This window comes from Tyto alba, unplaced genomic scaffold (assembly GCF_018691265.1).
Source record: "Tyto alba isolate M040663 unplaced genomic scaffold, T.alba_DEE_v4.0 Super-Scaffold_33, whole genome shotgun sequence".
NCBI lineage: Eukaryota > Metazoa > Chordata > Aves > Strigiformes > Tytonidae > Tyto > Tyto alba.
Window position 1 is genome coordinate 11140558 of NW_024881308.1, and position 26085 is coordinate 11166642.

General features: G+C 41.7%; 1 protein-coding gene across 2 annotated transcripts; it reads left to right on the forward strand.

Moving 5' to 3' along the window:
- Positions 1–2005: 2005 nt before the first annotated feature.
- On the forward strand, positions 2006–26065 carry CASS4 (Cas scaffold protein family member 4). Of its 2 annotated transcripts, none has more exons than XM_042801302.1 (7): positions 2006–2319; positions 14743–15171; positions 18324–18428; positions 19460–19609; positions 21426–22760; positions 23596–23655; positions 24358–26065. In XM_042801302.1, exons 1-7 carry the CDS (start codon positions 2275–2277, stop codon positions 24769–24771), a joined length of 2538 nt encoding a protein of 845 aa, XP_042657236.1. In that variant the 5' UTR covers positions 2006–2274; the 3' UTR covers positions 24772–26065. The 2 variants fall into 2 exon arrangements, with proteins under 2 accessions (XP_042657236.1, XP_042657237.1); XM_042801303.1 differs by lacking the exon at positions 2006–2319 and adding an exon at positions 5868–5943.
- Positions 26066–26085: the final 20 nt, after the last annotated feature.

The window sequence follows — 26085 nt, forward strand, 5'->3', positions numbered from 1 at the left end:
CTATGCAAAGCATTTCTTAGGCTTAGCAATCCTCTTCTGCCTCCCTTTAGGTTTCTAGAGCTTCAGAAACATGGGAGGTATGAGGTAGCAGTTCTGGTGACTTTTTTGGTGCAGAAATGAGGAGAACCAGAGCTTGGTGGGGGTGAAAAGGGAAGTCCTGACACTCAGTTGTTAATGCATGCTGTACTCTGGGCAACAGCAGCCCTCTGCTGTTACAGCCAGCTTGCTAAACTGATAGTGGCAATTTTTTTTGGAGTGCCATAATTGTTTCAATTCTGTTAAGGAAGCTGTAAGTTAACACATTTGCTCCTGGTATTTAGACTCTTGTATTTTTAAGACACTATTTTGGTGTTTTATCTGTTAAGCCACTGCTGTGGTTGACAAGTTCACACCATGCTGGCCTCACTTCAAGCTTCCTTAATTCTGTGGTCTTTTAACTTGCAGTGTAGAAATAGAGTTTTATTGTGTTAACACAAAAACATCCTGACATTGGCACCTTTCTTTCTTTTCATGCTGTGTATTATCTTGCTTGAGGCCAGAAGTTTGGGAGGGTTCTGTTTAAGAAATAGGAGCTGGAAGAAAAGTAACTCATCCTATTTAGGGAGATAATGGAACCCTGGAGTGAAATAGTTTAGTTTAGTACTACACCATCCCAGTGGTACTCTGGTAGCTGAAGGTGGGCGGTTGGGGATGAGAATGAGAGAGGGCAAGGCTGCTACACAGCCTTCAGAGCGGGCAGGCATGGAAGTACAGTGGTGAGAAGCCAGAGCTGCGTCCGCCAGAACACGGTTGTGCACACATACAGTCATCCTGTTAGATCTGTGTTTGACTGGAGGGGAATATGTCTTCTCACTGTGCAAGTCTGGAAGTACCTAAGCAAATATTCCACATGATCACGCTTACTGCTACAGTCAGAGAAGCTTCACACCTAGAAGCTGTATTTGATCAATCAAAATTCTCGTGCAGTTTTGCAGTCTCTACCTCTTGGTAGCTACATGTCAGCAAGCTGTTCCACTCCGAGAAGCACTGTCATGCTCAGGATTTACCACCTCCTCAGGAAAGTCCATCGGTCCGTCACCTGTCTACAGGTCCATTGTATCCATCTGGCATGTAACCTACTCCTGCCTCTCGGAAGCAGCTATCATAGAACCACGGCAAGGTGATGCCACAGCTAACGCATGAGGCCGACCAGCCATGCTGACATGAAAGCAAAAACATGAAATTGGAGACAACTCATAATTACGATTTTGTATCTTTTGGCCTTCAGCATTCCTCGGCACGCTGACTTGGTAGCCAGTAACTGGCACGTGGCTCTAGGGAAAGCTTCCTAAAAGGCTACTTACAGAATTAGGCTTGCTTGCCACCCATTGAAACAAATTTAAAACTTTCTACTTAAGAGGGAGTACTGGCCTGGGATAAGTATTTCTTATTTTCTGGACAGCAAGGCTGTCTTTCTGCCAGAGCTGCCCTGTGAGACAATCCTAGGGAAAAACTGAAGTACAATAAAGGAAAATAAGATAATAGTAGTTCAGGTTAGGAATTTCTCAGCGTGGCTGTAGGGGACCTTTCAAACATGCTGCCGCACAGCTGTTCTACTCGTGGAGCAGGATACTGCGGGACAGGAGCAGAAGCCCACGCATCTCCTTGTGTACGCGCTTAAGCCTTGGTGCAGCCAGGAGTCCTCTTTCACAGAGCATTCACCCCCAGGTATGGATGGTAACACGTAAGGTTTTTGCAAAGCCCCTTTTTAACAAGAAATTGTATTGGCGCCTTAAAAGTTGAGACAACTTTGAAAGGCATGAAAAACATAAAACATTGGTGTCGAAATCCTGAATTGATATGATTGTGGCAGTCTTCTGTCAAGCACTGTGCAGCCCCTTGTGGTACGTAGTATTCTTGTATTCATTGCATTTCTAAAAGAGGAAATACAGGAACATGTAGCAAAACAGAAGGGTAAGACTTATGACTGTGGTTAATTGCGACAAGTTGGTGACAGAGAGATCAAGGAAAATTCCACTTGCAGGCAGACTTTGTTCTCCTCACTTTCAGACGCTAACAGGGTTTTTCTGTTTTCCATTCTGTTCTTTTTAATCCTACCTGTTACAGAAATTACCTTTCATGAGAATCTCTTCTACAAATTCCTAAATGCTTTTAGGGGTAGAGCTGTCGACGTGCTTTCTTGAGACATAGTTCCTAGCACACAGAGAGTGTGCAAAGCTGAAGTCTCTTCATCCTGCCATAATCATCTATTGCTCAAAGCGACGTTGCTGGTGAATGGCAACAATGGATAAAAACGGAAGAATCAACAGAACCACCAAGGTATGTCTGTTTTTTTGAGTACAGCATATAAACAATTAAGAAAAAAGGGTCCTAGAGTAGATTTTAATGTTTGAATTCTGCACGATGCTTGATGACGTTGCAAACGTTTGGTGTTCTCATCTCGAGATAGACAGAAGGCTCTTCACAATGCTCGTGTACCTAATGTCTCTCTGTGCTTTTTGTTGTGACAAAACTATTAACTGGAAGAAATTACTTCTTTGGGAGGACTTTGAACAAAGCAGGATTCCCAATAGCAAATACCTGTGACTAAACACATTTGTGAAATAATAATATATAACGTCGAGGTTCCACCTGTCTTACTGCTATCCTGTAGTAACATTAGAGACATGGTTATATTGTCAGAGACTCAGTGACAGACCAGATGATCAGCCGCATGACAGATCTAATTCCCCCGTGTTAAACACAAAACAGAAGAATGTTTGAAGTGCTGTATTTGTTTATTTTGAAAGGCTGGAACTAGTTTATAAGGGTTTTTACATTTGTTTGTGTATTCATATTGCATCTAGTATAATTTTATATATTTACATAGATAAAATATCCTGCTGTAGCTATAAGGTTAGAGAATGCTGAAATCTTGATTCCAAGTCAGTGCCTTAATTGTCCTACTGTCTGCAAGTCTAATAAGCAGTGTAATGGGATTATTATTTTCATTGTGGATTATGATCTTGGTGTTTACTGTAAATAAACTGCCTCCTGGAAATTTGATACAAAATATAGTGGGGGAAATAAGTTTAGTACTAGCTTGATTAGTCATTCTTTTGCATTCAAAATTTTCCAGGCATGTAAAGATAAGAGGACTATTTTTCATGTTAAGTCATCAGAAATTGATGCAGACATTTCTAATTTAATTTCTAAGAGAAATTTAATGTATAAGATACTTTCTATTTCTAGGTAAGGTATTTTCAGTTTTTTTAAATGGATTGCCAGTGGCTAAATAAATGTAATGGTAGCAAGCTGATTCCCTGTTCTACTGTGAGATCACTAGGCACGGCCATAGCACACCCAGTCAAATTCAGCTGAGTAACAACCGAAAGTCAAATTTATCTCTGCTATATAATTTATGAACTGTTTATAAGGTTCCTATTACCTTAGCAGTACTGTTTATTGTAATATTTGGATGTTATACTAATACAGAAATACTAAGAGCGTGTTTTTTCTACTATCTGGACTTCTTGAAGCACCGTGTGCCAACCACCAGCAGCTTTACTGTGACAGGTAACGCTCTGCAGTTACAGCTGTGCCCCAACTATTCCACCCTGACAAGACAAACTTTCTGAAAATGAATGCAGAATACGAGCACAGCCAGAGAAATGATGTTATTTCTTTCTTGTTGCATATACACCTGTGACATCGTCTGCACAGGAAATGTTGCACCTCTTGGTGCAATTTAAAACACGGTTAGCATGACAGGCTGCACTTGGGAAATAGTTCTCATACTGTTTCACAGCGTTTTCTGTGCTGTTGCCACAGGAAAAGTAAGACTGTTTTTTAAACACACATTAAGTTGATCTGAAGTTTATCTCTCCTCCAGAAATGCCCAGTTCACATATTCCCATCTTGTCCACAAACAAGCGCGGGGAGAACGATGTGAGTTTTGTTCCTGTGAGCTCCTCCGCACCCGGGATGCGTGCACCTACAGCCCCGGGGCTTGAGGGTGCCTGCTGACACACCCCCGTCGCCATCTCAAACACCGGAGCAGACGTGTTTCAAAATTTGCCAGAGCTAATATATCAGGCAAGGAGTTACTTAAATAGCCAAGAGGAAATACTGGAGAGAATGGTGAAGTCTCTGTTTTCCTGGGCTTCAAAGAATAAATTTGGGGCTATTCTCAGGGCTGCAGTTGGGTGGAAGTGAACTCGATGCCCAGCTTTCCTGGGGAAATACCAGAGGTAGAACTTTAGTTCTGTCATGGACAAAGCAGTCTTGACCCAGGGAATTTTCATCTGATCTAATTTATTGCTAGTTAACACAAACTTATGATCACCGATTCAGGTGACTGTGAAAGGAATAAACTAAGCAAACACTTAAGTAAACAGCTTCTCTCCTCCTTCCTAGTCTCAGCTTGCTTTATTTCTGTGCAGGGTAGACCCAGTCTGCCTCAGTTCCTTCAAGGAGGTGATGATGGCACAGGAGGTTGGGGCTGGGGGAAAAGCTCTCTGGCTGCTGCTGCTTCGCGATTATTGCCCATTTTCTTCCACTCCTCCCCGCCTCTGTCCCTGTCCCGGTGTGGGACACCAGTGGCCACAGTCTCTTGGGGTGTCCCTGCCGCAGCGTGGGTCACCCGGGGCCTGCGAGGGCGCCCCTGCCGCAGCAGAGCAGGGATCCTGTCTGGGATTCATTTAAGAGAACATTTAATTGTATTTGAAAGTAGTTTTATGGCCACAAGTTGTGGCTTTGTTACTCGTGTTTCTGGATCATTTCAAATGCTGGTAGCACCTGAGAAATTCCAGGGTAGTAAGCGAATGGCTGCTCTTTATCTTCTGCGTGGAGTGTTTCATCTAATAAAACTGGTTTTATTATTAAAAAAATAATAATAATAAACACAAACCCCGAAGGCATTCAAATGAGCTGCTTTGTGCCAGGAATTCTTTCCCATTTAGAGAACTGCATTAGCTGCTTGTCTGCTCCTAGTCCCAGCCCAGAGGTGTAGATTTTGTTGAGAAAGCACTTTCAATTCAGCATTTTATATTCAAAATGCATTGCTTTTCTAGTTACATGATTGTGGGTTTGGGAGTGAGTGTCTAATTTCGTCTTAAAGCTACCGTGGAAAGAGGAAGGAAAAGACTTTTGCCAGAGAAAAGGCAGAGCTTACAAAGAAGTTTTCAAACCCCAAGATATTCACAAGTACAAAGCTGTAAAACCTGTGCATTTGCATAAGCATAACCTGGGCAGAGCTGTTGCTGAGCAAATAGCAACTATTAATAATTTCAAATAACACAATTATTTAATAATACTAAAGATTTTTTTTTTAAATAATATAAGAAACAGAACCCTTCAGCTGCAGTTAATGTTTAACTTTCCTCCTCAGGTTTTCTGCCTCTGAAGAGTGAAATTATTTTGCAGGGATTACTGTAACTACAAAGGAGAGCTCTTTCTAGAGACCTGAACGTGAAAATTTCAAATAATACCAAATCACCTTTAAGTACACCAAAAAAAAAAAAATCAATATTAAAAGATGATGCTGCAAAAGGTGAAAAAGCACTTCAAAATCCAATCCTCACTTTCTGGTTCAGCCCCACTGCCCGGTGTTTTCCTGTTACGAGGCAGTTGCACAGCAGAAAAGGCATTTCCCTGGGGGTGTCTGCAGGAGGGACATCTGTGTGTCCTGCACCAGGCCCTCATTAGCATCAGCAGCTGCAGGCCAATTGCACCCTGGAGATAATTTTGCTATGTAATTAGCTCTCTTCGCTCCCAATAGCTGCTCTGGGGCTCCCAGCAAAGGCAGAGGGAGGTGGGGGCAGGCTGGGCGTTTGGCTTGCAGGCTTCCAGCCAGCCCCTCCAGTGCTCTTGCCTCATCTGCTGTGCGGGGCTGGGAGAGATCACATCCTCCTCCTTAGGTGATGGAGTAACAGGGAAACAGGAGGCAACAAAATGAAGGTCAATGTAAGTAGTAGGTCATTTTATTTCTGTTGCAGTTTATTTAATGGCTTTACGTTTTTCATTTGTAGTGGAAGTGTGGGTAGTGTAAAAATCTGTATCTGTCAGGATCTCTTTTTAAAGCATGCTGTTGATCTTATTTGCATATTACTAACAGAACGCGTGGTCTTAATTTTTAAAATACAATCCAAGTTAAGCTGAAAAGAATTACTTTATCAAGGACAATAGTGTGGTTAAGAAGGGTAAGGTTTTGTACCATGTGTATTAGGCAGTAACATGCCTTATTAAAAAAGTTACCATAAATGGTCCTGACGGGCCCTTAGGATACCCCTTGCTTTCCACATTTTCTTGGAAATAAAGAGCTTAAATGATTAAACAGCTGAGCTATACATTATCTCAAAAAAGATGATGTTTTTTGCACTGACTACTAGAAAATGAGTAATGGAAATGTTTCAACATCTTGAGTCACTCTTTGAAGAAAATGTTAAGTAATGTCAGTATGAGTTACATGAGCCTGGGAAAGTCCATGCACTCTAGGATAACGATTGACCACGTCCTGCAGTGCTCCTTGCAAAGAGAACTGTCATTCAGAAGAGGAAAGGAATGGTGGCAGTGGTCATTTTTAGGAAATACAGCTCTGCTCTGGGAGGAGGAGGGAGGAATAAGCAGATGGATCAAATATATTGTATAGTCATATGTTAATGTTTCTGCACAGGCAGACACCTAATATTAATTTGCTTTGTGCTAAGTAGAATTTCTTTGGCTGTGAAATTAGCTGAATCTTTCAGCCTGACATTACAGCTGATCTCTGGCAGCTGGGACGCGGGGCTGGGTCTCTGTGGTCACCGTGGGCCCTGATTTAATGATGGGAAGGGGCCACGCACAGCCACCCCACGGGAGCGGTGATGCTCGCTAGCGATTAGGGTGGGTGAAAAACCATCCCCTGCTCTTCCCAGAGAAATATGAACATTTCAGATGAATGCAACTTGGGCCAAAAGGGTGATCTTAAAAAAGAATTAGTGTTTGGGGGCAGGTAACTGCAGTGAGAGAGCTGGAAGAGGCAGCAGGCTTTGGGAGTCGTGGTGCCAATTCCTTGTGAATCAGAGCGCACCCACGGCCGAGCCTCTGCCGGGGCACCGGCCGGCACGCGGCTGCGGGTCGGATGGGATGCAGGGACAGCATCTTCTCACACTCGTGCACCCGGGAGGATGAGTATGCAGAAGTCACTGCAAGTGAAAAATTTGCTATCTGCTCCTGACAACCTGTCCTTGGAATTTCTTGCCTGTTCCCCAGGCTGGCGGAGGGAGGAGGGCAAGGACCCTGCCCTCATGACTCACTGTGAGGCGTCTATTGTTTAGGATGCATAAGGAGAATGATTGTTCTCATCACATTTTTATGTATCTTTAAATCCATGTTTGGAAATAAATGTTGTAGTAAAATACAGGTAAGATACTAAAACTTTCAGAAAAAACAAAAAAATAATTTGCATACGGGGAAAAAACCTTTGGATAGTAGGAGGAACCAAACCCCAGAAATACATACATATTCATTTTTAAATATCAAGAAATGGCAGTTTATTTTTCCTTTAACTTGGGCATGAGACCACACATGTGAAAATGTTATGAATGGGAGTAAAATCCTGATCACACTGAAAACAGTGGGGGGTTCTGTTGGTTTTATCACAGCGAGAATTTGATTAACTACATTTGTGGATAAAAGAGAGTTTGGAGAAAAATAACAGAACCAGGTTGTAATTCCCACCGCTACATCACTGACTAATGTGAAGCAGCACAATTTCTATCTAAGTGGTTCTGCCTGAAGTTTAAAAACTGGTTGTTCATTATTTTATCAAAACCTGATTTGACCATTCAGAATTTAAAACCTAAATGATTAGCACCCAGTTCCACCTTCCAAAAATCAATTAACCTTTTGAATAGACAATAAAAGCAAGTCCTGATATCCATTCCTTGTTGAAGCTTGTACAAAAAGATCTGAAACTTCTGTGTGACCAGAACACTTATTTTCCAAAATATTCAAACAAAAAATACAGTAGCAGGACCTTCTGCAAGTCACAGAAAATGTTGCACATGAAGTGGGATGTGCAAGCCCCATGGCTAGAAGGAGCTCATATGCATGTAGATGAAAGATCTGAACATTTAAGGTAAATTCTTTCTTCTGTGTATGTTGACCATGTGAACTGTGTCTACAATTAACTGAATTGGGCAAAACTTAAATTGACTCAACTTGGTCTTCTATTTAAAAGGGACTTCTCTGGGAAGTGTGTTCCCAGCTAATGGGGCAATGGTGAATGTTTATTTCTTCAGCTTTGTTCAGAGGTGAAGAGATTAACTGGAAACAGTTCTGTAAACATGTCAGAGGGTGTCACTGATGCATGAACGTAACTGTTTAGCAAACACAACCCACTGCCTTTAGTTATATCTTTTCCTTCTCAAATACTTTGTCTCATTTTCCTGCAGTAATAGTAGTGCTTACAGATATTTATGTGCAAAATGCAGCTGAGAAATATTTATCTTAAAAACTCCTATCATTAAAACTATTTTTTAAATTATTTCAGTAGGTTTTTTTAAGAAGTAAATTTAAGACAAAAGATTTTTTAATTTGAAATGCTGTGAAATACTACAGTACCTATGTATCATGTGCAATAGTATGTAGTAGTGAAATGACATTTACAAATACAAACTGAGTGGGAAGGGAGGGTAGAGAAATGATTTTGTCAGACTTGCAGACAAGATGGTCAACTTGTCACTTGAAAATTGTGAATCATTTTTCTAGCAACATTTAAATATATTTTTTAAGTCAGGGTTTTTCGTGTTCCATAGTACTATAGGCTGAGGATAGGCGTTGGGATAGGAGAGGGATCAGGAGATCTTAGTAATAGTTGGGAGTGTTTTGCCTTAGCACAGATATTTATTGAGTGTATAGAGCACAGATGTCAGTCTGAGTACTCCCATTATGAGGTTATAGACTCTTATATTATAGAATTGTGCAAGTATCAGCTTTACTGACTCTTAATTAAAATTTTCCCTCACTTCATTAATAAACATGAGTTAACAGCTTTCATTCTGAAGACTCCCAAGGGCTGTTAGGTTTTATAGTGGGAGTGTTGCTGGAAAAACATACGCAAACAGTAAAGATGTAAAAAGTCCAATTTGCAGGGAGAGTTACTATCTTAACATCTGATCTACAATCCAATATAAGGAGGCACGCTTCCAGCTACACAAGAACTTGTCTTCATACCTATATTAACTGAACCTGTGTCACCAGAGGTTTTAGACTGTAAATCCATTCAGTATGGTTGTCTTGGTATATGCAAGTAATTTGCATTGCTCTAATGAGGTCATGGACTCAAGGTATGAGGGAAAACTGTCTCTGGAAGAGGTTGCAGACGATGCAACCTCTGTTTTCTAGGTCTGTGCTCTGTCATCATCTTTTCAAAAATCTGCTCAGTGAGAGAGGAGCAACAGCATTAGCTGCCAAGGTGCTTTCTCATGGAGCGATGAACTAGCTTTTAAGATGTTCTCTTCCTTGGGAGATTTTTTTTCAGGGCTGCTGGTGAGGAAGAAGCAACAAATGTCAAAGAAGAAAAAACACTTTGTTACATGTTGGTTATTGTAAGGATGCATTAACGAGATTGCATGAAACAACAAAGAACTATACACAGCTGGCCCTAGATGGCATTTTGTGGATGATAGTGTTAGACAGCCAGTTTCCGCTCCTCTGGTAATAAAGAAAAAATGCAGATCCCATTAGCCCCAAAGCACAGCTTCCTCCCAGCAAAGCATCCCGTAAGGTCTCTGCGATCCTGGGAATGCAGTACTTGTTTATAGTTAATGCCAGGTCAGAAATGCTTCTGCTTACATGATAGGAAGGGGCTGCCACAGTGATTCTTTACATATGTCCTAGACAGCTGAAAGTGCAGATAGGGCCCGATTTCTGACAAACAGCCCCATGTCAGATGAGCCACATCTAATTGTTCATCTACAGATGCACTACAAATAACCTCACTCCATGTAACTGGAGATAGACTTGGTAGACCTTAGCTATCTGTGCTGTCGGATCAAGCACTCACCTGCCATAAACCTCCTGTAACTTTTATCTGTAAAATTGCTCCAACTGTTATTGGGATCACAAGATCAAATGGCTGGGATGAGTTCTCTTAAAGGGTCTCAAAAAATGAGATTTCTCTGGAAAGCAAATTGGAACAGATTTGGCATCCAGTGGCTTCTCAGGAGCCGTTGTTTCTTAACGCGAGCAGATGGAGCCTGTGGGATGCTGAGCTGTGGAGCTGGCTGGGGGCTGGATGTCAGTGCGGGAGAGTGGCGGTTCCTTACCCAGCCTCACAGTGTTTACTCAGCACGGCCATACCCTCCTCATGGGTGCTTTGCTAGGGGTTTCATTTCAGTAGGATGTGGATATAACCGATCTAGCTTTGACCCAGCTCAGTGGCTCCAGCAGGTTTTTTTCTAGGGCCGTGGGATTCAGTACCACCCCAAACTCTACTAGAAAACCAGCTACCCTATAGCAAGCTCTCTGCTGCCAGAACTACGGCACCTTCCAGTTCCAAAGCTAGCTAGCTCAACACTTGCTTGTGTGTATATCCTATAAAACAGCTAAACACGTCAGCACCTGCGATGCTAGGCCTTGCTGTGAGTTTGTTACGATTTATCAGCATTAAACCGGTCTTCATCTGCTTCAGCATCCTGGGCTGATACTGAATCCACAGCTGGGACTCCTAAAAGCTAATGAAGCGTATACAAACAGTGTTGCCTACATTCCTGTGGCAATAACACTGCAAAATTAAATGCTTCATAGTTTCTTCTGCACCAGCCCTGGTGCTGCCAAGTCCTGAGAGGCTGGGTGAGCAGCCAGAATGCTTGGAAAGGAAGCATGAAATAAAGGGGACACTAGTTCTGTAAATAGAGGAGCAAAGGAGAACACAGAATAAAATATAAAGGCAGGCCTGTTTGACCTTTTGTTTTTATGCCTTGTGAAAATGTTTCTTCTGTGTTTTTGGGGAGATTAGATTGAGCAGAAATTGGTTACTTTGGTAACTTTTTTTTTTTTTTTTTTGTCCTCATACTGCAGTGCAGAAAGAGTTTTGCCTGGGACCTTCCTGTAGCTTGCTAGTTACAAATTACTGATATAGTCTGTTACATGTTTCTACCTCTTACAAATTCCTTCAGAGACTATTTCCAAGTCAAAAGGATGAGGAATCTTCATTAAAACACCTTCCTAAGTTTCTCTACCTTTTTTAAAATGCACTGAAAAATGCCACCAAGCCAGTTAGATCACTAATACCTTTCTGTCACCTGGAACTGTGTCTGTACCAGTGGCTGGCCTGTTGCGACAGTGATGGGCTGGTACTCCTGAAAAACAATCATGAAGAATGGAATTATGTTCCTGTGCAGTTAGGCAATATTGAAACAAAAAGTGGATGGAAAAGATTTGCTCTCCAACTCTATAGTACTGACCATGTGTCCTGAAATTTGAAATTTAATTTTGCACTGCATTAGATGGAAGAACCTTTTATTTTCTTTCTTTTTTTTTCTTTTTTTCCTTCTCCTGTTTGAGAGCTCTGCTGACTTGCAGAGATCTGACATCTTTTAATTCATTCATGTTTCTAGTTTGGATGTTAGGGTCTGTCTCCATCACTTCTCTATTTAAGGTCTTAAATTTTTCAGTTTCAGCCCTGTGGATAGGATATAAGATGATCTATGAGCAGGTTTGTTCTAGCTGGGTCAGGTTTCCCGAAGTGTCTTTTTTTTTTTTTTTTTTTTTTTTTTTTAATCCCCTGCTTGGCTTGCAATTGAGATAATTTCAGAGGTTCCAGAGGTTCCTGGGTATTGTTGTTGCCTACAGATGTGAGTCCACATGCCCTAATCTGAGCTTCACAAATTGGAGACCACCTTTCAGAATCTGAACCACTGTGTTTTGTTTCGAATTGGTATCTTGCTGTAGGGTACTTGCCCTTGGATGTTTGCACAGATTTATTGGCAAAACCAAAAGAATGTGTGCTGTGCTTCAAGCAAAGAGACCCCTCTGTTGAAAAGGTTTGTGACTTTAATGGTGTAAGTTTAAATTTTAACTTTTGATTCAGTGTGAGTGTCCGTGAACATATTCATCTGACTTTGCCAAATGAAGCATTGGTCAGTTGAGTTTTGAAAACCTTCCTGTGGAATAGTTTGGCTATTGAATTGAGCTTAGATGTCCCTGTTGCTTTCAATGGCCTGGCTGTTCTCTCGCTTCAGTCATTTTGCAGCAAAACAGATCTAGCAATATCTAAGAAAAGAGATGAAAGAATAGTTAGAATTATTTCTCCTGCTAATACCTGCTGCAGTCATGTTTGAATTTTGCTGAATGGGAAGAGTAGCTCCTCACTCTGCATAACTTTGGTTGTAGTCTGCAGTTATGATTTGCAGAAATTCTCACTGATGTGTACAGGACAAATTCTGACTGAGTGAAAATCAGCATATTTACTCTAAAACAAATGAGATTTGAAAATAGATTTGTGTAGCTTTGTACATTGGTTGATTAAAGAATTGGGTCCAACCATGTGTTTGATTTCCACAAGAAATGCTTAGGTGGGGAAATGCTGACATTTAGATGACTTTTAAAACCATACTGTGAACCAAATTTTCCTCTTATTTGTGTTTGTGCAACTAGGAAGGACAGTCATCTTGTCTAATGCACTAGGCAGGGGCTCAGTTCCGGAGTTCAGGCTTCCTGGCTCTGCCACCAATTTCCTGCATGTGCCTGGATAAGGCTCTTCACATTTCAGTTGCCTGCTTACAAAACGGAGAGAGTGTTCCTCTGCCCATCCTCTTCAGGTCTGAAGAAGAGGGTTTGTCCTTCAGTGTGTCTGTACAGCATCCAGCAACAAGGGATCAAATGTAAAGTCAGACCCAGAAGTGTTGCTGGTAAATAACTGGAAGAGTTGGCTGCTGTTTTTTGTGGGTGTGGGTTTTGTTTTTGTTTTTGTTTTTTTTACAATTGCAACAACATGTGAAGCCCATGCCCATTCCAGGCTGCACTCTGTGGTGGGATTCCTGAAGATCTGCCTTCAACACAGGTGGTTTGGAGCATTTGGCATTGTCTGAATAGAAAGTGGACTCCCATGTTCAAGGCAAGGAGACTATTTTAACCAGGCTAGGACATGAGGTAAATGGGACTGTTGTCAGTCTCTGACAGCTGCTGATAGACAAGCCCGTGTATCATAAAAAGGCCATTGTTCATGGCCACCCTGACAAAGAAATGCATGCTGCTAACAACAGGCCATTTTCATCAGCTGAGCTGACAAATTGGTTTTCTTCTGCTGCAACTTCAAGCCAGCTGTTGCTTTACAGCAAATGTTCTGGGCCAAAATACAGGGCATCATGTTTCCTATTTGGGTACTATCTCTTTGGACATTACTTGTACTTTCTGATAAGAAACTAATGCTAAAGCACAGCCAGTGTCCCCCTGAATGGGAAGTAGTCAGTCTCATTTTAAAGCTGAAAGCAAATTGTATCTTGTACTGAGAAACACTACGTGCACAGCACACTACCTTTGTACAAATGATGAATAAAGCTACCTGCTGCCACTACTTTTCATTCTTTTGACAGTCATCTTTTAATGAGTAAGCAAATACCCAAAATAAATATGCAAAAAATAAAATGTGGCAACCTATACACTCCTGATTGCCAGAAATTTACAGACTTCAGCCAACACGGGTAGGACTGCCCTGTGGTGAGGAAGCTGGCAAATATGAATATTTGCTACCTCACAGATTTTCTGTGATCTTAGCAAAGTCGCTTGTTCTGTTCTTCTTGGTTTCCTGCCTAAAAAAAAAAAAAAATACAATAAGGGCATTCTATGAAAATGCTGAAAGATATACTGGACACAGAAGTATTTGGATACAGGTGATGTCTGTGATGGAGAGAAACAGACACTGTTGCAGGTGTGCTTACCTGAAGATAAGCTCACGAATGAACTGACTGGCTGTGAAGGCTTACCAGCCAGGGGAGCTATTTGTTTGGTGTCACTGTGCACATAATTAGATTTCCCACCCCCGAGCTAATGCGTCACATATATCATTAACCTGGGATGATCTGAATCAGTAGGATCCAGCTCTCCAGTTTGGGGTAGACGTGGACACAGCTAGCTGGACTTTGAGTCTTCACAAGCACTGCTGCTCCTCAGCAGTATTTCTGCCACTGGTGCTACCACTGGGTACTTACTAATTCCCTTAGCATTGACATTACTGAGAGGTTTGTCTTCATAAGGCTCTGAGACAGGAAAATAAGCAAGGTCGGATGGATTGGTTGTGTTTTTTTTCTGATAAGAAATAGCCTTTTTCGTGTGCATTTGAAGTCCTCTGATAAATTGGGTAGCAGGCAGAAAGACCTGAGTTTTATTTTTAGATGGTTGATGCATTTTCTCTGCAGCTTCCGACAAAGAATTCACAGAATGCCAATGGGAAAAACACCTATTTTTCATATAGGGGTGTTCATAAGTAATAAGTCTAAGTAATGAATGTTAGCAGTGCTCTTCAAGAGCCTCAGGAGGAAAAGGTGGTGAAGAAATATATTGCAGTACTATTATTATCTATTTCTTTACTGCACTGAACATAGATCCAGGCTGCAAACGTTTAACTCTCTGAAACCAATGCTCATAAGTGTTGCTTAATATGAAAATGGATAGACTTGAATGAAACTGAAATTAAGGTGGAGATAAATACCACCCTGGAAACGAATTAATGCTTTTGTTGGTGTAACAGTGCAATGCCGGTGTGTTTTCTCTCTCCAGAATACCTTGGCGAAGGCACTATACGACAACAAGGCAGAGTGCTCAGATGAGCTGGCCTTCCGCAAAGGAGACATCCTGACGGTTCTGGACCAAAACGTCATTGGCAGCGAGGGCTGGTGGAAATGCTCCCTCCACGGCAGGCAGGGCCTGGCCCCCGCTAACCGCCTCCAGCTCCTCTCCGCCTCTCAGGCTGTCCTGCTGCCTCCTTCCACCCAGAGCGACCCCCCAGAGTCCCCAGCAGGCCCACAAAGCATCTACCAGGTTCCCTCTACCCCCAAGCCTACTGTGTCGTCGTCTACCTACGAGAAGATGGAGGGGTGGGTTAAATCTCCAGCCAGGGTCTCTACCCTGCCTGCCCAAAGAATGTATCAGGTACCAGCCTTGGCTGCACAGCTGCTCAGTGAAAGGACCCAAAGCTCAACAAACCAGGTAAGAATATAAGCAGCTGTAAAAGTAACAAATGGTATTATTAAAACAGTGATTTGGAGCAGGAAAATAATAAAGGCCATTGGCCTGAGTATTCCGGCGGAGTTTGCAGCAAAGCCATTCAAATAAATGGTGTTTAGGAAACTCCCATCAATTCTTCAACAGTTTATAGCACTGTGTGAGAAATGCTGCTCTGGGCAACAGATGAGAGTCTCTATATTCTGTAGTCCCTCACTGGCTTTGACATTTTAAAGCAGCTGTAAAATAGAGCAGGAAGTAAAGAATATACCATTTGTTTAGAAGAATCTAGAAATGATTTACAAACCTACCCCAAAGTTAAAATAACAAGACACAGAACTTTCTCCTCTGATGGTCTACAGCATACGTCTATCCAGAGTCCTCTGGGCACATGTGGGGTCTTTACATCCATATGCACAGGAATATGATTCATAATTTTTAAAAATTTATAAAAAACCCACCGTTTGCCATGTGATTTCTGCCTTTGGTCTAGTATCTATTATTTCCAGCCCCTCAGCAAGCTCAGAGTGCTGCTGCTTCTCTCTTCTGCTACTCGGGGTTATCACTACGCTTGCACAGATTAGTAGCACATACTTTAGACATGCTGGAGGGCACAGGGTTTGGGTGTGTGGACTGAATCAACTTCTCTCCCAGCCTGTTGCCGCTGCTGCGACAGTGACCAGGGTGTGTAGGATAAGAGCAGTCACCAGTCCCCCCAGTTATGGAGGGGAGTTGCAAACCTGGCTTGCTAGGGGTTTCATTGCAGCTGCCTGGCCTGGCCTCTTCTTTCTCCCCGCTCCTTGCATTGGGTGTTCAAATGGACCATGTATGTGAAAGGTATAATTTGACTAAAGGTTGCACCAAATCCCTTAACATCAAAAACTTGTGCTTTCTTCAGCATAAAATGAATGGGGAATCTTCTTATTATAAAGGGTAAACCAGGTAAAGAGGGAGTTCAAGTGCAAGTTTTGTTCAGTCCCATGAGCTCTTCAGCCCTGGGTGGCTCTTTATTCCGTGTATGAAAATCATGTTAGAAATGTTAATTGGAAAAGGAAAAAGAAAGAAATTCAGCCCTGATCTATGTAGCCTTTTAGGCTGACTTAATGGCCCTTTGATTTATGGGGCTCAGTCAGCCACCTTTCCTCTCACTGTGTTGAAAGGCAAGTTATGGAAACTGAGGTGCTGATTCCTCCTGTGTGGCAAACAGATGCTGGAAAACAAACTTGGTGCATCTCTGGTGACTGAAACCTAATTTTCAGCACTGCAGCTGCACATTCAGCCTTTGTGAACAGTTACCATAACTGCAAGCTCAAACTGAGTAACACCTACAAAAGACCCTTTTGCATTTGCTGTGGTCTGATTTCTCCATATTCCTAACCCTAACGAAGGCGTTTGCAAATTGAATATGAGATTGATACAAATTTTCTATGTTATGCCAGCAAATCAGGCTGACAATGTCATCTGTTATTCTTTATGTGAATGAATGGCCCAACAGAAATGCTCCTTGGATATTCCTGTGTCTCTGTTATTTCATGAGTTTATATACCTAAGCCTTGCTTACTCTAACGGAGAAAGAAAAACAAATGTCCTAGCCTGCTCCTGTTATTTAGAAGTTGAGATTTGCCTGAGCTGCCTCTTGCACGTCACAGCTGTTACTGCACCAACTGTACCGTGGCGGTCGCCGGCCGTACGCAGGTGCACGGGGAGGCTGGGGGGAGCAGCCTGTGCGAGTGCAGAACAGCCCCCAGTGCGCCCGACCGCCCCGTGTAGATCCTGTGGGACAACTGGCAGGGATCCGGGCATACTCAGCTGTCCTCTGAGCAGCTGGGTAAAGCCACTGTAAGTCTTTGAGGGAGCGGATTGAAAGCAATAAAACAAAACGAAATCCCTCAAAACCTGTGTGCTTTCACCCTGTAGAAAAGCCTCGTCAATTCTGCCTAACATACAGGGCACGTTCTTGCTGTACTGTGACTGAAAGTGCTTTAAAAAACAGTGAGATGTAATGTTCAGTGAGTTTCCTTTTTGCTATATACTAAGTAAGATTTGTCTCTCTGAAAACAGACCTGGGCTAAGCATGGCTTTCTTGATACCACTTGTCTTTTACCCTTTCTGCTCAGGAAGGTCTCCTCTGCCTCTGTTAGCGAGCAAGATGGCTCATCACAGAGCGCTGAGGGGATTTCTGTCCACTTCTTATTCTCTTTCTTCAGATGAGAGCTAAAAGCTTTCACAAAGAGTCGTTGTAAAGCTGAAGTCTTGCTCCTCTACCGTATTTCCCCTGAATTTAGTCACTACAACACTCGTATGATGGAGAACACTATCTCCAATTTTAAATAATTTACTCTAATACAGTGGTGTTTCTGTGGGTCAGTAGTTTACAATATTCCATTTATAAACCAGCTGTGGAGAGCCAGGCTGAAACCATGCTAAATGAACAAAGCTCCATGTTTTTGCAGTTGCCTTTAAAGAAGTCCTTTCCCAACATTCATATTTTGGTATCTTAACAAATTGTTCCACAGATCTGGTCATAGCTCTTAAAATGATGTTTTAAGAAAACAGGAGGATTAGTTTATAATTAACCTAAATAATGTAATTCCCATATCAGTTTTCTCTGTTTACAGACCAGGACTGTTTACTCCTTTTACCAAATGAGTCAGTCTTTCATAGCTACAGAATAATGCACCTCAGCCTGTACCTTTTTGCTGCTCTTATACCTACTAAATATGGCTTGATCTAATTGCTCTATTAGACTGCAGAAGTAGAAATTCCCCTGCTCTCATTTTTTAGTGGTTCTGCTTTTGGGTAGTCTAAAGATTTAAGTGATAACTGAAGCTGGATTTTCTCCAAATCTTTTTCCCTCCCTTGGTTAGTAAGGCAGATCATTTTTGATTTGTATGTGCCAATTCTTATCTGAAATAAAGCAGAAATGCAGGTGAGGGAGAATTACAGGGAAAAAATACCATGCCTGCTTGTAAGGTTAGTTCCAGTCTCTCACCATCAGTGAAAAGCTGAAAGGTTTTTCATCACTTGAGTGATTACTCTAACAGTGGCCTATTCAGCTAACTGAGTTTTCAAAGACGTTCTGAGCTTACTGCTCACTGCAGCTTTCTCATTACTGTTTTTTTTCCTCTCCCTATAAGCACCTCTTTACTCTCCCAAGAGCATGCCGGGCTTCAGTCCCAAATATCAGGAGTGAGGTGTACGATGTCCCATCCACACAGCGCCGGGAGTCCTTGCTCACACAGGTGAGTCCTGCCATGGTCCACCCCCCTGCAGCTGGGACCCTGTGGGGCTTCAAAATAGATTCTAAGGTAAATTCTAGTGTTTCCTTCTTTGCTTTTTGTATGATTTGGCAGAAAATAATATCTTTTTAGGGAAGTTCAAAACCTAAGGTAGTTCTCTTTTGAATTTGTTAGACATTTAGAGAACTGTGTCTAAAATTTAGTACGTTTCTAATACACATTTTCAGTTTTACCATTACTGAGTTCCAGGGCATAGATGACCTCTTAGTATCAGAGTGTCAACAACTCTGCCTTGGTTTATCCATGAGGAAATGCGCTTTGTCTCTGTGTCATTTGATCATGAAGATTTCAAGATGTTTACAGAAGAGTTGCTACTGCATGTACAAAAAGAAACTTAAATGTCACCCACACCACCTGCCTCCTGGGCAACAAAATGCAAGGGATTAGATCATGTAGCCATGACGCACTCCGGGTCAGGGCAACATGTGGATTGCATCTCCTGCTGAAGCGTCCTGTTACATGATCTTGCTCTTGATACCATGCTTCCCTGGGGAAAGTGAATGTCACCAACTTTCCTCTACGTCTCACTGCAGCCTGTGCAGGTCACCAGGGTGGGACAGACACCAAGCCCCAGCCTGTCACCTAACACACAACGGAGCGCATGGGATGGGAGCACGTCCATGGAGCCTCCTGCACACCTTACGCTCCCTGGCAGTGCTGGGTTGAGCCCACTCTAATTAATTTATTACCAAGTTATCTACAAACATCTTTTTGTTACCCGCTTTATCCCAGATCCCTGCTTAGACCACAGCCAGGCATGTAGGCAGCAGCTGCCTCCCCTTGCCTAGTGCCCACCGCCCCCCTGCAGCACTGCGGGCAGGCACTCAGCAGTTCTCAGCAGGTTGAGTTTGACCCAACACTGTCCAAACTAGGACCTACACAGTCTGTGACCCAAAAGCCTTTGATTCCACCACTGTCTTCAGTGGGCTCTAAAAAAGATTGAAGTTGACCTGTTTTTTCTTCCCTTTGACCAGAGCGGTGCCACTCCACCCACTGCAAGAAAGGGCTCTGTGCTGGTCAGATCCACCGAGTGTTTGCAGGGAGAGCAGAAGCAGCTTTACAACATCCCATCCAGCTCAGAAAAAGCAGGAGCTGTTATCCATAAAGACTCACCAGTAGGCAATGTAAGTAAGATTTGGTGGATAGAAGAGAATAATCTCTCATTACTGTGATGTTGGGCATGTGTGCTGAGCCTCCCTCCAGGTGGTTGTGGGGATAAGACCAGTACATCTTCAGTGCAGTACTCTGTCCTTCACATTAAAGAGACAAATACTACTTGGCTTCTGGATAGTCAGGGTACTGACTAGGACTAGGACTACCACTGTGTTTGCATTTGCTTTTGAGACTGCAGGCAACAAGATCTCTTGCTTTAACTTGTTATGACAGTGTGAAAAGCAAATTCAATACTCTATGTTCTTGAATGTCTGTGTGTAATATTTAAGCAGATAGAAACTAACTGTCCCCATTCCATGCAGCAGCACTCCTGCTGCCTTTTTTTGGAAGTGAAGCACACCTGGCTTTGGCGGGGGGTTCAGGCTTCCCATCTCTTCCCCACTGTTTGACAAGTACCATCCTTGAAGAAAGGGTTGATCTGAAATTTCACACCAAAGAAAATGCCTTGGTGGAAACTCTTTATTAGTTGAGTGCCAGATATTTCAGATTTCTTGAATGGTTTTAGGATTCAGGAGACTTTTGACAGGCTCCTTGGCACACATGCCCAGGACTGAGGTTCAGGATCTCAGAGCAGGCCATCCCAGCACAGGCAATCTGAGGCTTCCTGATTTTGTGGATTTAAAGAAAAGTGCTGTAGGTTCACGACTGCCTCATGACTGGGAAGGCAGACTTGCGCAGAGCCTGTTCAGCAGTGACAGTAGGACTGGTGCTACCCAGAACTGGGATGCTGGCATATGAGCAATTGCTCATTGAAGCCGGCATTCCTGACATTGCCATGGCTGTTAGCAATTGTACCGACCAGCTGCAACAGCCTGGGAGCAGATTTCCTTTCAGAGACATGGTTTATCGTTGCTTCCAAAATCAAACGTTCTTAGAATTCTTTGTTCTTGGGCAATTTGGAAAATTCTGGCTTTGGTCTGAAACACCCTTGTCTGGGCCCCCTTCTCATGCACACTTTCTGCAAATGAGGAGCCTGACCTGCCCAGTTCTTTCTCAAATATTTATTACGTAGCAGCACCTTCAGTTGTTTCTTGTTGCTGCACACTCCTGTAGTTCCTTGCACTCCCTTGTGCTTGTGCTTTGAGCTTGTAAGGCATCCAGAGACAATCTCTCCTGAAGTGCCTATTGGTATTATTCTGCATTTTCTTACACAAGAAGTGATCCTTCCTGCCTTCACATTTTCCAGCTTAGACTTCAGCTGTACACAAAAATATTTTTAAGGCATTGGGCAAGATCTGTATCCATCTTAGCAAACCTGTATCAAGTAAAAATTTAATCTCATTGCAGTTATTTGAGAAAAGTCAGTGGTGTTTGCTGGTGATTTTTTTTTTTTCAGGGGTCATTTTGTCATATGAATGGGGGTGGAGATAATGGAAAATCAAGTGTTTTCTTATGCAGAGGCTAATAAAATCTTATCTCCTTCATTCTGTAAAACTGAATGTGTTTAATGTTGTCTCCTAATAAACTGGCATTTCACTTTTCTTGTAGCCATACCAGAAAACTATGAGTTTCCCACCCCAAAGGAGCCAGGGAAGGGCCTACAGGTTTCACTCACTGGCTGGGGACACTGCTGTATGATTTAATCACCTGTGCTCAAATTATTTTAACCTTCATATGTGCAGCTTGTGCATTTTAGAAAGAAAATAAAAAATACAGGCTTTTTGTGGTGTTGCTGGAGTAGTATGCATTTACACACTGAGAATTCAGTTTTATTTCTCATTTCTTGTTTAAAAACACAGTTTATAAATCCTGTGTGCTCTGTTGCAGTTATATGATGTCCCTCCCAAGAGAGGAATTGATGTTTTGGAAAATGAATCTCAGAAAAAGTGCTGGGGCCATTACAATACCTTACCAAATCCTCGAAAGTCAGAATGGATTTATGATATTCCAGTATCACCTGAAAAAACAGGACTAAAACAAAACCCTTCTGGCCATTCCTTGGAGAACCAGGTGCTGTACGATGTACCACCAGCCAGGTACAAGGCGCTAACAACAAATACTGAAGCCAAAGTTGCAAATCCACAATTATATGATACTCCACCAACACAACGGAAATTAACTTTTCCAGATATCCATCTTTATGATGTTCCATCCTCCCGGGACATGCTCCTTTTGCCACAAAACGGTAGCTGTGATATACCCTCAAGTCTCCTGGCTCCAAAGGCTGAGACTCAGATTTCTGAGGAGAATGTGTATGATATTCCAAAAGGTTTGCCCACTGCTGTGCCATCCAAGAAAGAGATGGAAAAAAACAGTGATATTTCTGGAGAACAAGCATACAGTGCTCCTCCACAGATCTCAAAAGATGCCAAATTAGAGCAAGACAGATTATCTGTTTCTAGTGTGGATAGCAGAAGCAGCACGCTCTCTACATCCTCAAACTCTTCTGCTGAGTCTTTTTCTTTGTTGTCATCAGAAGAGCCTGTCAAAGAAATTAAACTGGACCTTGGTGTGGCCATAGAGACGCTGACTAGATTGCAGCACAGTGTATCCAGCTCGGTTGCAAGTTTAATGATCTTTGTGAGTAGTAAATGGAGATTACAAGAACACCTAGAGAGAAGCATTGAAGAAATCCATAGAGCAGTCGATCACATAAAAGTATCACTGGGAGAATTCTTGGCCTTTTCTCAAGGCATAAAAGTAAATGCCTCTTACCTCACTGATAACAACCTTCAGACTAGAATTAAAAAACAGCTAGAAATCCTCCTGAACTCATTCAAAATTTTAACAGAAACAAGAGAAGCTCTAAACAGCAGCAACTGGTCACTAGAGGCTTTGGTCCTTAGGAAACCTCAGAACAACCCAGATGATCTTGATCGCTTTGTTATGGTAGCCCGCACGATTCCAGATGATATTAAGAGGTTTGTATCCATCATCATTGCCAACGGAAAGCTTCTCTTCAGAAAGAATGAGAAGGAACAAGAAATGAACCAATCCAAAGTGAACCCAGAATACAAAATGACAAAACAAATCACAGTGCCAAGAAGAACAGAAATAGATTCACTTCAGAGAAATACTCCTGATAAACCCAACCAAACTCAGGTCACTTCTGAGAAACCAAAAGAAAATGCCACCGAGGACAGTGATTACGTTCAGTTACAGGTTAGTATAACTGGATTTTACTATCTATAGTCTTGATTGTTTGCAGATATTAAGCTATTAGCACTATTTTATCTTTGCACTAGTGCCAAATTCAGTTTGCGCTACTGCTTGTTTTCCAGACTTTATGCGAATTCAAGATCTTGTTAAAGAGAGCTAGGTGGTACATGTAGAATGATCAGTGATTTTAAGTAACAGAGAGAACTGGCATTTGAGAATTTATCCAGGCAGCTAGCCAGCACTGAGGAAAAAAAAAAAACTTTAGCTTGCCAGTTTAAATTCATTTGAGACACAGCTTTTAGCTGGAAGTTAGCAATTTGTTTCTTCTCTTTTGACTAGTAGCTCTCTTCTTGCCAGTATATTTTATTTGTTTGACTCTGGCACAACTATTCAAGGAATGTTAACTTTCTAACTTGAGGTGTATTGGAAAGCGTGCTTTCATAGAAAATTTTGATTTAACAAACTCTTAATGTGAATGATCAAATTTATTTGTTAAAATAATTTTGGATGTTTGTTTGATTCACTCTCCTTAGAATTACTGAAAAGTCTACCAAGAATATAACTCCTGGTTTCACAAAGAAATGCTGGCTTGTCCTTAGGATTTAGGAAATGTTACGTTTTTTTGATGTTGGTTTCAGTCTTAGATCTTGCAGGATCAGACAGTAAATTTCTAGTAGGTAAAAACTACAGTTGTTTTTACTAAATATATCATTGTTGCCTGTAACATGAAGGCTGCATAGCAAGGAGTTGTTTCCCCCTGAAATAAGAGAAAACACATTTATATTTAAATATTTTATGTAAATCGTTTCAGCTTTGTTTTCATTTTGATTTGTAACAGTCACAGAAAATCATTTCAGGTAAAGAAGTAGCAAAGAAGAGTACAGATTCAAATTCAAAGGTATTTCTGATTTTGAAAACTATTACTTATGAGGACTTCTAATACTTGATTTCTGTGCTTGCTAAAATTCAAAATAATTTGCATTTGGACACACATATCTATACTTAGAAATCTATTTGTTTTCTCATAGTTCATTTTCCCAGAACTAGTTCTTAGAATTACTGCTGAAAACCTGTGCAAAACATTTATTTTCCTCAAATGTATCGAACCACTCTAGTTTAAAGTCATACTACTTATTTGCTTGCCTTAGCTTATCATTTGGAATCATTTGTGAGAGTTAGTATTTCAAAATATCTTGTCATGCACTGGTATAAGGATTGACTCTCTTGTTACTGTACAGTTTTAATCATTTATAACCCTCATGAAGTCAGCACCATTAAAGATCAAGCCTGAATGTTTTGTACTATCTGAAAGCTTGAAGTCCAGCCTGTATAAATGATTGATGTTGAGCTACAGCACTTTGTGTGCTATCCATTATTGAAATTGTGTTCAGAGAAATTTGTTTAGGGAAAAAGGCAAACAGGAGAAAATACCATTTTGAAGCCCAGTACTTTATGGAAGGAGAAATGACTGTAAAAGACTCAGGGGTTGAGGCAATTTGGAGACTATTAACTAACAAAACTCAAGAATATAGGGTAGAGCAAATAAAGAAACAATCAGTGTGCCACCAACCCAAGTCTATTTTTTTTAACCTTTTTACAGGTTCTGCCATCTGCAAAAAAGACTGTAATTCAAAGCAAGCAGGACTCTGCAAAGAAAATCACTCTCCCAGAACACTGTAAGCTGTGTTTTAGTGCACTTCACAAGGCAATTGGTGTATTCACTAATAGTCTGAGCAACAACCAGCCACCGGAAGTCTTCATATCCCACAGCAAATTGATCATTATGGTGGGGCAAAAGTTAGTGGATTCTCTCTGCCAGGAAACTCAAGAGAGGGATGCTCGGAACGACATTCTCCACAGCAGCAGCCGCTTTTGCAGCCTCTTGAAGAATCTGGCTCTCGCCACCAAAAATGCTGCAATCCAGTATCCAAACGCAGATGCCATGAGGGAACTTCAGGATCAAACTGAGGAGCTGTCTAAGTACACACAGCAGTTTAGAGCAATGATGGAATGAAAGACATTTTGCTGTTTTTACAAATACTCTGTTGTTGCTCCTTTGGCACGTGGCAGCCAAGGAGGACAAAATCAGCTCCGTGACACCAGTCAGTCACCTCTAAGAACTTCCAGGCAGTTCCCTGAGTGCTGGAGCACTTTCAGCAGATGAAGATCCATACAACAGCAGATGCAGAAGACAATTTGTAGAATTAAATCAGTACTACTTCATTGTTCAGATCCTGCCTGGAAATGTTGTCATCTTAGTGGCTGGGAAGGAATGTTTGCTGTGTATTAGAGCAAAATTATTTTATTATCTGGCTGATTTCTTATTTTTTAATTTCTATATAGGTCCGATTATTTTTTTTCCCCCTATTCAGCTATGTAAAGTCTGTCTTTAAATTTTGCTGCACAGTGTTCTGTAACTTATGATATCCCATCATCGTTTCCTGAGGACTTTACTCAAAATTTGTAATAATTTTTTTTAAACAGCTACAAAGCTTTTTTTTATATATATATACAAATGTGATGAATATTATGGGACAAAATTTAGCAGGTACTGCATGTAGCCTGGATGTTAATGGGAAATGCTCCAGCTGGTATCTGAGCACAGAGGAAAACTGACTTGGCAGAGTCCTGGCTCACGATAAATCTACGGGGAGCATGCCTCAGTCATCCTCTGTCACAGCCTGAAGCTGTCAGAGCATTGCTCCAACTGAAACAGACTTTATTTTAGTCACTCACTCCGCAGAGGCTTTGGACAAGCTCTTCCTACAAACCAGAAAGGTGACGTTATTTCTTGCTGGGCACTCAGAGCACCAGCGCTGGTGAGGCTGCCCAGGGCTTCTCAGAGTGGCCCTTACTGTGTTGGTCTGTGTAGCTCATTAACTTATCCCCCAATTTGCTGGATCTGAAATACAATGATGAAGGCCCTGTAACCATGCAGGTAGATTGTTTGTGTGCCTGTGTTACTTGTATTTTTCCTAATTAATTTATTTTAGAGTTTTTGTCTGAAATTTCAAAGACTGGCCTTTCTTGGCAATGCTGTACCCGTGCCTTTGCCCTGAAAATGGACAATTAGCTTCATGAGTAGTTACAGCTAATTCGCACTGCACCAGTGCACATGCTCATGTTGCCTGTGATAAAACCAGCCCCTTCATCTTCCTCAGTTTTATTTTGACTCGTCGGTCACCACGTTTTATATTGTTATTTAAGCGTCGGCATTTGTAAATATTATTGTTTGCACGGTTAAATGCAGTAATTGCATTTCAGGTTGGCTTTGTACGTTTTGTATTAAACTCACTCCTGGCACTGCCCAGTGTTTGCCGCTCGCCCC